The sequence below is a fragment of the Equus przewalskii genome, chromosome 2 (genome assembly GCF_037783145.1).
Source record: "Equus przewalskii isolate Varuska chromosome 2, EquPr2, whole genome shotgun sequence".
Classification (NCBI taxonomy): Eukaryota; Metazoa; Chordata; class Mammalia; order Perissodactyla; family Equidae; genus Equus; species Equus przewalskii.
Window position 1 is genome coordinate 37758047 of NC_091832.1, and position 12482 is coordinate 37770528.

The window sequence follows — 12482 nt, forward strand, 5'->3', positions numbered from 1 at the left end:
CCTTCTGCAGGCTCTGGGGGAACTCTGAGTCCTTGCCTTCCCAGCTTCTAGAGGCCACGCACGTTCCTTGGATCACAGCCCCTTCCTCCATCTTCAAAGCCAGCATGGCGGCCGAGTCTCCACACTGAACCTCCAGCCTCTGTTCTGTCGTCACGTCACCTTCTCTGCCTCTGACTCCACTGCGGCCTCTTCTGCTCTGAAGGACCCTTGTGATTACGCTGCACCCACAGGACAAGCCCCCATCTCAAGGACATCCCATTAGCCACCTTAATTCCCCTTTGCCATGTCACTTACTAAACACACTCCAGGAACTAGGATGTAGACATCTGGAGCGGGCAGGAGGGGGCACGATTCTACCAACCACAGGCCCTGAACTATCAGGCGGAGAAGGTCCAGGAAGGTTCCTAGAGGAAGTGGAGCCTGAACCAGGACTCGGAGGACGAGTGACCATCAGGAGGCGGGGGGAGAAAGAAGAGCAAATGCAGAGATCCAGAGGGGAGACAAGGGGACGATGGCTGGGCACATCCAGGAACCACATGGACGTCCACGGGCTGGAAGGAGATGAGGCTGCAAAGGCAGGGCGAGGGCGGGAAAGGGAAACGGGGACATCCTAAAACACCCCGCTTCTCACACTGCCTCTGCCTGCTCAAAACTCTATGACCTTCCGGGTGTAGTCCCTGAGGTTGACCTCAGGGTCATGACCATGATCGTCTCCCACCAGCCCCCCACTGCAAAGCCTTGATGTGAACTTTCCCCTCCCACCCCCTCACACAGGCTGGTCTCCGTGCCCGTGCTCAAGCTGTTGCTCCTGTAGGAACACCCTCTCTGTCCCTGCCAGCAGCCCCGAGGGCTCCAGAGCCGCCTGCTGAAGTCCAAGCTCGGCTCTACGCACGTGCTGTTGTGTGAATCCCGGCACATTCACAGCCATCTCCTGGGCTTGTTGTGAGCATTAAATGAGCTACAGTGTGTGGCACAGAAGAGTGCTCTACAATGCTAGCTGTCACCACCACCACCCCGATATCCTTTTGGGGGTCCATGAGGAAAACTATTTGCATAACAACACTACGATGCTATTCGCCTTTTTTTTACTGTGTTAGCATTAGCACTGTTGATGCAAAAGCAACGCTGGATAAAATGCCGGCATCTTCGCAGAAACCACGACAGTGGCATCAAACTGTGTTAGCATTCATCATGTTCTTCACGCCGTGCACTCGCAGTTGAAAACAAGGGGGACAGGTTTACTTAAGAACGTCCTTGCTGAAGCAGCAAAAATTGTTAATTTTATTAAAGCCTGACCCCCAAGTACACGCCTTGTAATAAAATGAAAGTACATTTAAAGCTCTTGTGGGGGCCGCCCCATGGCCGAGTGGTTAAGTTCGCGTGCTCCACTTCAGCAGCCCAGGGTTTCACCGGTTCGAATCCCGGGCGCGGACATGGCACTGCTCACCAGGCCATGCTGAGGCGGCGTCCCACATGCCACAACTGGAAGGACCCACAACTAAGATATACAACTGTGTTCCAGGGGTCTTTGGCAAGAAGAAGGAAAAAAATGAAATCTTAAAGCTCTTTTGCTGCATAACAAAGCACAATGGCTGTGTTGAGGGAAAACATCTGAGTGAGTAACTGTCTGAGTTGCCAGCTGAACTAGCCATTTTTTCATAGAAGAGTATTTATACCTGAAAAAAACAGTGACTAATACACTTACTACGGGATCCGGCAAACTACTGAACTAAGTCCACAAATGAATTAAGTGAGCCTGTCACTTCTCAGAAAACAACTGACCACATTTTTGCCAATGATAAAACTTGAGCTTTTGGTGCCAGCCCCGTGGCCGAGTGGTTAAGTTGGCGCACTCTGCTTCAGCGGCCCAGGGTTTTGGCGGTTTGCATCCTGGGCGTGGACATGGCACCGCTCATTGGGCCATCCTGAGGCGCCATCCCACATAGGACAACCAGAGGCACTCACAACTAGTTATCTACAACTATGTACTGGGGGGCTTTCGGGAGAAAAAGAAGACGAAAAAAAGTTTGGCAACAGACGTTAGCTCAGGTGCCCATCTTTAAAAAGAAAAACAAAACCTTGAGCTTTCAAGCAAAAATCAGAATTTTGGCAAACTTGATCTGCCGCTATGACTTTAACAGCTTCTCAGGACTTAAAGACTTTTCTGATGACACTGGTAGTGACGTTAACAAACGTGACTTTTTGACATTGGATAATGACATACGTCAATACTGGAAAGATCCACGTCATTCAGTGAGCCAGGATTTTCCGGGGGATCAACGTTAGATGTTAAAAAAATCATGTGTGAGCACAATTCCATTCAAAGCCCCAGTGAGACCAATGGCTTTGTCCGCCCTAACAGAGCTCACAGCGTCACGAGATAAAGTTTCAGATTCCACACTGCAGCAAACATCTAAGAAACTACCATTTGCTGAGTTTTGTATGGCACCAAAGAAAAGCACCCACGATTATCTAATAAGGCAATTACCACACTCCTCTCTTGTCCAACTACATACATGAGTGACGCCAGAATCACAAATCACAAAAACCAGAACAGCAAATCACAGCGGCCAGACTGAATCTCAGGGCAGGTGCGAGGACGCAGCAGTCTTCTACGGAGTCAGACGTTAAACAGGCTTTGCAAAAATGTAAAATGATGCTCCTCTTCTCACTCAGACCTTCTTGTTTGGAAAAATACAGTTGTCTTTCATTAAAAAACAATTTTGTTTATGGCAACAGGAAATGGGTTTATTACTGTTATTTGACAAGAAATTATTGAAGATTTAGACCTGTTTTCAGTTTTAATTGCTAAAACAGTAAATACCAGTAGATCTTAAACCATGTAAACAAAAGCTCTTTGGCATCCTCAATTTTGGAAATGGAAACTGGTCTGGAGACCAGAAAGTGTGAGAAATGCTGTCCTAAGAAAAGAAACAGATTCACACACACGAATCTTTAGTGTGGTGTTACGTAATGGCAAAACGAACAGAAAAACGTGGAAACAACTTAAATGTCCAATAACAGGGAAGTGGCTAAATAAATTATGGTGCCTCCATTTGGTTGAACATTAAGTAGTCATTAAAAATTATGTTTTCGCGGGCTGGCCCCGTGGCCGAGTGGTTAAGTTCGCGCGCTCCGCTGCAGGCGGCCCAGAGTTTCGTCGGTTCGAATCCTGGGTGCGGACATGGCACTGCTCATCAGACCACGCTGAGGCAGCGTCCCACATGCCACAACTAGAGGAACCCACAACGAAGAATACACAACTATGTACTGGGGGGCTTTGGGGAGAAAAAGGAAAAAATAAAAAAATCTTTAAAAAAAAAAAATTATGTTTTCGGAGAGTATTTACTGTTGTGGGAAAATGCTCAACACACTCGACATGCCACTAAGCGATTAAAAAAGGGAAGAAGCAAATTTTCATTCTCCTCCTTTCCGTAATGCCTTGATTCACAGAGAAATCAATGACACTGAGGGGGCCTGGGGAGATCAACAGACACCCCAAAGGGTCCCACAGGCCACAAGCTCCCCACGTGTAGGGCTTGGGACAGGCAGGGGCTCTAGGGTACATACACAATGACACCATTCTTTCCTAAACAATCATCCAGGGCTTCTGGCTTTAAACTCACGGCGAGACCAAATCCTAAACAGAATATTCCCAGACTCATCCCCAAAGAAACCAAAGAGGCTTCAAAACCCTGTTCTCCTCAAACCCGATTCTTTTCGTTGCTTGGAGGTTGGAACCACAGGCTGATGCTTTGGGGGTATGCTTGCATTCCTAATCCTCTTATGTGCTGGAAAACTCCTGTCTCATCCAAACCCAGACTGAAGCTGGGGGTGGGTGGGTGGGGACCTGCCTGAGTGGGAGTCTTTGGGAGGCTTCTTGTTTTCCCATCGCAGGTACACCGGCCGTTAGCAAGTGTCACCCAGCATCTGCCGCTCACTCATAGGAGCATGTAAATCCCCTTTTGCGCCCCAGCCTCCTTCTGCCCACATCTGTCTGCGATTTGCGCAGCACATGCTGTGGCTGGGGAGGAAGCATCTTATTATGACTCTAGGATGCCAGGCAGCATGCTCGGGGCGGCTGAAGGGGCCCACTTCTCGGCTTTTCAGGAACACTGCCACCTTGAGCTTGGATGAGCTCGGGGGGTCTAAGGCCTGGGCCACCCTAATGGGAACCAGGAGACCAACATCTCCAAGCAGATCCCAGGAGGTCTGCCAAGCCCCCTCTCATCTGATAATCACTAAGGATTTGCACTAATGGTCTGAGGCACTGGGCCAAGCACTTCACATCTCATTTAATCCTCAGGACAACCCTCTGAAACAGCTACTATCATCAGACCCAATTATAAGAAAAACAAGTATTGTTACCGTTACCCTCAGCCAGGGAACTATGGCTGGACAGCGGGAACTATGGTTCAGAGAGGTTAAGGAATTTGCCTAAGGTCACACAGCTAGTAAGTGGTAGAGCTGGGATTCAAGTCCAGATCTGACTCCAGAGTCTGCTGTCCCCATTACTGAGCTACGATGGCCTCCAGTCTCTCTCTTCCAGGTTGACTTCATCCCAGAGGCAAGATGAGGTGTGCTGGCACAGTAGAAAAAGTTTCCGACTCTGGTGCTAGTTAGCTCTGTAACCTTGGCCAAATTACTTAACCTCTCTGAATCTCCCTCAGGCGTCTTCATCTGCGAAAGGGGGTAGTACCTCCTAACAGGATTGGGGTGAATGGCAGATCACGTGCTTACAACAGTGCTGACACAGCTGGTGCTCCACACAGCTCTCCTTTACTGGATACGGACAAGTCCTTGTCAATGAGGTTATCGTTCCCACAAAGGAGCCGCCTCATCAGGCGGATCTCCGGGTCCCTGGGAAGACCTCTGGTGATGACGAGACATCTTAGAGCACAGTTAGGACGTCCCCTCATTGAGTTCACCATCACTGTCCCTCGCTCGGATCGGGAAACAGAGGTTTGGAGCGGGAGGGCTGCGGTGCCACGAGCTGGGGCTCTGCTCACGCCCCTGCCCAGTCCTTCAGGCGCAGGAACGGCTGAGCGAGGATTCTCCCTTCACAGGTCCAGACGGGCAAATACAGGGAGAATTCTTTCCCTGGCTAAGGGCACGGGACGCAGGTCCCAGAATAAGTCCCAGCACAGGTGGCTGAGATGGCGTTTGGCTGCCTCCCGAGACAGTCCCCACTCTCCGCGGGACCATAAAGCTCAGCGAGACCAAAGGGCATCCGCGTGCACAGCCGGGCCCAGCGGCACTCCCTCTTGGGAGGTTCCTGGGACCCGGGTCTCTGTCCTGAGAAGGGGAAGGGATGTCACAGGCCCTGGGAAGCTGGGAGTGGAGGGCGGCTGGCACAGATCTGCCTAGATGCCGGATGATTGCAGAGAGAGAAAGCGGGCGCACTCGGCACGACTTCCCAACCACGCCATGTCGGCTGGATCCTAACACACAGCACCTGCCCACAGCGACCCGAAGAGACCCCCAGAAACTGCTGGAGTGGCCCCCCGGAGACAAAACCCCAGCAGAAAAGGTGCCCCTGCCTTTGAGAGTAACACGCATTGCCGAGAAGAACCCCTAATGGTGCCGAGGGCTCGCCTGCAGCGACGTTTCCCCAGCTTCCTGGGGGACGGTGGCGGGTGCTGGCCTGCTCAGCCGTATGCTCACGCCACACCTCCGGTCAGGGAAAGGCTCTGCTGGAGCCCACTAACTGGCCACAAAACCCACTCCCCCTCCCCGTCCGTGAGACCTGGAGCTTGACATGGCCCCAGCACGGCCCACTCTGCCCAAGGGGATCCCTGGCCCGGGTTTCGGCTCTTTGCCGGGTCTCTCTGGGATGAGGGGAGCAGAGACACCTGCCAGCCGGCAGTGCTCCCTGAGTTGGGCACAGGAAAGAAACATTGGGTTCTCCGGGCCACTCCGTTTGGGAGCTTCTTTGAAGAGCAACCTGAAATCCAAGCCATACACCTGCTTTGGCTTCAAAACGAAGTTTCTAAAGAGTATTTATCGTCCTAGTAGACGGTAAGTGGAAGCAGGCTGCCAAGTTTTATTGCCATTTTTCCCCAGGCGAATCAAAGACACAAGGGGCAGCAGACCCTAAAGGCCATTTTCTCCCCTGGTATTCCTCCAGTTCTCCAGTCCCTGTTAGGGGCTGGCTGCCAACCCTTCTCCCAAGCCCCACCGAGTGTGGCAGGAGGGCCCTAGAGAGGGGGTATGTCCGTGGCTGGAGCCCCAGGCCAGCTGTCAGGAGAGCAGGCTGCACACGTGGGCCCACTGGTTTCCTCGCTTCCTAAAGTGGTTTGTGGCCACAGACATGTTGGCCGCATGGTGGTTCCGGGTCCATGGCCCATCTTGGGAAGAGACCCCCTGGGCCCTGACACCACGTTCTCTCCCAGCCCCTGCCCGCCCGGGGCTGGACGCTGCCCTTCTCCTCTGGATCAATATGAGAAGAGTAAGCGGGAGTGAAGTGGGTCGGACGTGTCCTGAATCCAGCACGTCCACGCTGTCCCGGGAGGGGAGGCGCCAAAGGACCCCGAGTCATTTGGGACTGGGAGGGCGGAGACCCAGGTGCTGAGTCAGCACCCTGGACCAGCAAAGATGCCCACCTGCTGTTCACACCTTGGAGGGAGGTTCCCCACTACCAGTCATGACGGAGAACACGTGGTGGCCGCACGGGAGGAGGGCATGACACCTATACTCAGCCCTGGGAGACGCAAAATTGCTTCCAAAGAAGGGACCGGGTAGCTTCAGTAGGGGTCTTGGCCCTGGGAGAGCCTCGTGTCCACGCCACTCCCCTGCAGAGGCAGGGTTGTGGCTCCACACCCGCCCAGCGCCCCAGGCCAGGGAGGCAAGGCACCGCCGCCTGCTCACTCACCCTGCAAGGCTTCTTTGGCTCTGGCTAGCTCCTGCTCCTTCTGGGCCAGCTGCACCCTGAGCTCGGTGGCCGAGAGGACCTCAGAGGACTTGCCGCCCTGCGACTCCTCCAGGTCCTTGGTCAGCATCTCCTTCATCTGCCGGAGAAGGTGGACTTCCTCCTGGAGCCGAGACACTTCCTCCCGCAGGAGCACTAGGGGAGAAGGGCACATGGTTAGCGGATGGGGACGCTGGCTTGGGCTCGCTCACATTTGCGGGGGACTCTTTGAAGGTGCCCCAGCTTCTCCTGTGTGCTCTGCACTCAGGGCCTTTCAGGAAGAAAACCCCCCAAAGCCACGACATTATTCCAAAGAACCCTGGCCTGCAGACCCCCCTCCCATCCTCTAGAGGTCTGTGGCTGCTGTCGCTGCTCCCAGAGTGTCCACTCCAACAGCCAATGGGCTCCCTCCCCAAAAAGGCGGGAAGAAGCGGGAGAAAGCAGAGCTGGCGGGAGCGGCGTTCCAGCCACGAGCAGCCGCACGCAGGGCGCTCCAAGGGCATCGCATCACTTCACCCTCCGAGCCTCCTGGGCAGACACCGTCCACCCCGTGTGCAGATGAGGAAGCCGGGGCTCGGAGAGATGAAGCGGCTCCACGAGGTCCTAACGTTCGTGGGCGGCAGAGCTGGGATTTGAACCCAGACCTGGCCGACCCAGAGCCTGAGCAAGGAGTCGGACGGACTCTCGCGAAACGGCCCTAAAAAGGCGCTCTCCACGTGTCATGACACACACGGCCCTCGGGCAGAGACGGGACTCGGGCACTCACTGCTGATGTGAAGGAGGACAGAGCTAATGGGCAGTCACAAGGGCGACCCTAGGGGCAGAGGCTTCAGGGGCACTGAAACCCAACCAAGACACACGGGTACCTGGGATGAGGCCCAGGAGAGGGCAGCGGCCCTCAGGCCCTGGGGCACCTGGGGTGGAACCCAGAAGGTGAACCTGGTCACAGAGGACCCATCCGCCAGCGCAGGCCTGCAGGCCGACCAGCACGCCGCCAGGCCCCGGTCTGCCCACCTGGGGGTGGTGAGTAGCGGCCGCACTCAGCTGCCTGCACCTCTGCAGCTACAAGAACCTGCAGGACAGCGCCCACCTGTCCGGTATGCTCCCCTCCACGACTGAAGGAGACTCTGAAATATTCGTGCAAGCGGCCTGCTGGGGGCTGGCCTCCGCCTCCATCACTAAGCTCATGCATCACTCCCTCCCGCCACCCAGGGGCTCTCCCTACAACAGGCCGGGCGCTTCCCAGCTTCAGGGCCTCCACCTGGAACACCCTTTCCCCGTGCATCCTCACTGTGACACGCCCCGCCACCCCTCAGAGGGGCCTCCTCTCCCCGTCCGGTCCGTCCCGTCTCACACGCTACCAGGTTGTGGTGCAGTCCTCTCTTGAGGGGCACACACAGCTTTCAGTCACTGGGGATCGGGGCCGGCTCCCTCACTGACTAGGTGTGAGGTCCTGAGCAAGTCCCTTCCCCTCTGAGCCTCAGACGCCCCATCTGTAAAATGGGTCCAAACCTCCTCATGTTGTGAGGTCCCAACGAGACGCAGGAGGGAGGCCTCCTCGCAGGCGCCTGGTCCACAGGAGGCGCTCAGTGTACACAGGAGGCGCTCAATACTGGGCAGGTGGTGGCTGTCCTTTCTCTAGGCGCCTCACCCTCTGTCAGTGCCCTGCATGCCCCAAATGCTACCACCTGCACACCTCGGTGATCCGGGGCCTCGAGGCCGAGCCAGACCCGGGGGGCAGGGAGCAGGCTGCTGGGGAGCCGAGGAGAGGGCTCGAGGCCGGGCTGTTCCTCCCCCACCAGAGCCCTTGGGACACCATGGCATCGACTCCAGCCCCTGTTCCCTCGTCCACTGGGTCCAGCCACACCCGTGCGAGGGGAGGCCTCCCTGCCTCCAGCTCGTCCTCAACCCGAGTCCAGTCTCCCCACAGGAGCCTGTGGGCCCTTTGAAACACAGAGCACATCACCTGACTCCCACACTGGAACCCTTCCTGGCTGCCCACCCCAGTGGCCTCATCGGCCCCTCTGACACCTCCCTCAGGCCACAGGGGACAGGGGGTCCAATGTGACAGCACTGCGGACAAGCTGAACAAATCCCTCATTAACGTGGGAGGCCCACTTGTTTCCGGTCTGCGTGCCCAGTGGGCGCAGCTCCCGGAGAGCAGGCCTGGGCATCCTGCTCCATCTTGTTCACGGTGGGCCCCCAAGGGCCTGGAACAGCACATGATGGCACATCACAGTTGAATGACCCGCTTCCCCCATCCATCCACCCAACAAGAGCTTACGGGCACCTGCCCCATGCCAGACGCCACTGCAGGTGCTGGGGACTCGGGGCAAACGTCACAGACAGTTCCCGCCCTCAGCTGGCACTCCCAGGTCCCACACCTGGGGGCATGGGGGCAGCCGGTCTGCAAGGGAGCACCTGGCTGCTCCAACACGGATAGACTCCAGGGCAGGCTGGGAACTGTCCAAGCTTCTCAGCAAAACTGCCGAGCAGGAGGTTTACTTTGTGCCCCCTCCCACCCCAGGCAAACATCTGCGGGCTGCCCACGCTGCAGGCTCAGCGCTGGGAGGCCAGAAAGGCGCAGGGAACACCCTTGGCCTCGGGGAGCCTCCAGTGAGGAGCAGCAGCACACAAGTAAGCCTGACTCACAGGAGAGGTTGCCTCTGCTCTGCTCGGGGCACTGGGACATTTGAGACGGTCCTGGAAGACGGGGTGCGGGGGGTGGGCAGAGAGCAGAAGGGATGGCACAAGCAAAGACAAGGAAGCTGGGAAGCCAGAGGTCCCTGGGTGATCAGTGAATGGGTATGAGGTGAGCAAGAGCAGGAGGAAGGCTGGGGAGGCACAGTGGGGTCAGATTATAAAAGGTCTGAACCCTGGCTACCCCTCCATGCCCCCAGCCCTGGCTTGTCCTCTCCAGCAGTACTCAAAACTCTGGAATTTTCATCCTTGCTCCCTGCCCTAGACTAAACATTTGTGTCTCCACCCAATTCATATGTTGAAACCTAACCCCCAATGTGATGGTATCTGGAGGTGGGGCCTGTGGGAGGTGATGAGGTCAGGAAGGCGGAGCCCTCACGAAGGAGGTTAGCGCCCTTATGAAGGAGACCCCAGAGAGCTCCCTTGCCCCTCCACCGTGTGAGAACACAGGACAAGACAGCCGTCTATGAAACAGGAAGGGGGTCCTCGCCAGACGCAAACCGGCCAGAGCCTGGATCTTGGACTTTCCAGCCTCCAGAACCACGAGATACAAATTTCTCTTGTTTATAAGCCACCTGCTCTACGGAATTTTTGTAACAGCGGCCCAGACAGACTGAAGTACCCTCCTTAACCAACTTGCCCCATTTGCCCATCCTGCCAGGACCTGTTCCCACTCAACTGTCACCAAAAGTCGATTTCACACTAAGGTGTGAGTGACTGCTAACATATCTCCATATATATGTATTTTTTTAATTACTGAATTATAATTATATATATTTTATAGATATATGTATACTATATCTACAAAGTTATGTTTGACAAACATTATCCTATCAGTTTCAGGCATACATTCCCATTTATATTTATCTTACCACGCAGTAGAAAAGACAGGTTTGTTTTTGTTTGATTTTTTTTGGGGAGTGACTGCTGGGCTTCCTCAAACTGCCCTGAGGGCCACCGAGGTTGTTTACTTTGTCTATGCAGACGGCAGAGGATTCCACGAGACCTGGATTCAAATCCAGTCCTGGTCAGGCCTTGTTGTGACCTTGAGCAAACCCCATCATTTCTCTGGGTCTCAGCTGTCACGTAAGCGGACAATGCCACCCATTTAGGGTTGCTCGATTTAGCAAAACAAACAACCCCCCACCCCGAGATGCACAGTTAAATTTGAATTTCAGATAAACAACAAATGACTTTTAGCATAAGTATATCCTAAATATCACATGGGACATACTTACACTAAAAATTTATGTTGCGTATCTGAAATGCAAATTTAATAGGGTGGGCTGTGTTCTATGCAGTGACCCTGCTCCCATGCCACGGGGATCCTGGCACGATGAAAGGGGGCAGTCATGAGAGAGGGCTCTGCCAGGGCCCCTGAAAGGAGGGTGGGGACGGCAGGGGAGAGTCCTGGCCTCCTCTGCACCCCGTCTTGGGCCAGCGCCCTCCTCCCAGGCTAACCATAAGGCAAAGGTGGATTTTCCGGGCAGGGCAGCTGACGTAGGCCCCGCCCCTCGAGTCAGGCCGGGAACAAGCAAAAGGGCGGGCCAGCAGGTGCAGCAACCTGCAGGAGCCAAGTCTCAGGAGGCCAGGCTGGAAAAACAATTCCACGGAAAGAGAGCAGCTTGTCCCAGTCACTCATTGCGCTGCCCCGGGGTGGAGGGGTGTAAGCCCAGATCACGTGCACCCTGAGCCCCCAGGGGCAGAGTGCGGGACAGCCCTGGAAGTGCCATCACAGAGCCTCCCAGGACTGCAGGGCACTCACGGCTCTGGGACCGTGGCAGGCACTGCCCCTCCCCGGGCCTCAGCTGCCTCACCTGTCAAATGGGGGTGAAGAGAATGAGACACAGGCGCGATGCACTTTAAGGGCTCAGCACACTGGGCTCCACCTATGTGCCATCACACCCACAACTCCTTCCCTGGGAGCGGCGACCACATTCCTCAGAAACAACGAAGACGCTGGAGTTAGAAGACTTGGGTGTCTGGCGCAGAGCGGTTGCTACCTTGCTGTGTGATCCTGGGCAAGTCACTGTCCGTCTCTGGGCCTTCATAATATCAGTGACCTTAGAGGGGCCCCCCTCTCTATGAATCTAGATGAACACTATTGATCATCATTTCTCCCCTTGGTGGGAACAGCGTTCCTTGCTCTAGTCTGCCCTGCTCAGTCAGGCAGCCACTAGTCCCACGTGGCTATCAAGGTGCAAATTAATTAAAATGAACAGCTCAGTTCCTCAGCTGCAGTTGCCACGTTTCCAGGGCGCAGAGACCACGCCCATCGCTGCACGTGCTGGTCTAGAGCACAGGAGACGGAGGAAGAAAGGGGTCCTGGTTAAGCAGCGGGAGCAGCACAGGCCCACAGACACGCCGGCGGGAGAGCCGCTGAGGGAGGACGGTTCTGGAAACCATCCGGCCCCGGCCCAAGGACAGAAAAGGAATATTCAATTGTGTACCTTTCTGCCAGCACTGGGCAACCACAGTGCCTCAGACCCAGGGGCAGGGGGCGGGATGTGGCAAAGGGCTGGTGCCAAACATGCCGCACACGCAGCAGCGCTCTCTGCCCATGGCAGCCGGAAGGAAGCGTTGCTGCGTTGCCAGGGAGACGGCGGCTCTCCTGCCCCAGGGAAGCTGCCGTTACCAATGGTGCCGCCCTGGGGGCAGCCTTACCTATAGGCAGGCAGGACGTGCAGGGGAAGCCCCCAGGGGCCTCTTCCCAAGGGCGAGGGGGTGTGGCATACCCACGGAGGTGGCGAAGGGCACTGGGGTAGACCTTGCCCTTCTCTAGCAGATCTTTTGTTTTGGAGAGCAGTGAGTACCGGGCATTTAAAATATGCCATTTCCCAGTCTCCCTCGCAGCTAGGGCTGTCCCTGTGACCCA

At 55.6% G+C, this 12482-nt stretch overlaps 1 protein-coding gene across 7 annotated transcripts in view; it reads right to left on the minus strand.

Annotated features, from left to right (window-relative positions):
• KAZN (kazrin, periplakin interacting protein) overlaps window positions 1-12482 on the minus strand; it is a 1021468-nt gene that overhangs the window by 109146 nt on the left and 899840 nt on the right. For all 7 annotated transcript variants that reach the window (XR_011535473.1, XM_070602791.1, XM_070602782.1 and 4 more), the window contains one exon: window positions 6872-7063. Coding sequence is in view for 6 of the 7 variants with exons in the window: in XM_070602791.1 (XP_070458892.1) it covers window positions 6872-7063 (192 nt within the window). In the remaining variant the exon portion in view is untranslated. The remainder of the gene's footprint in view (window positions 1-6871; window positions 7064-12482) is intronic.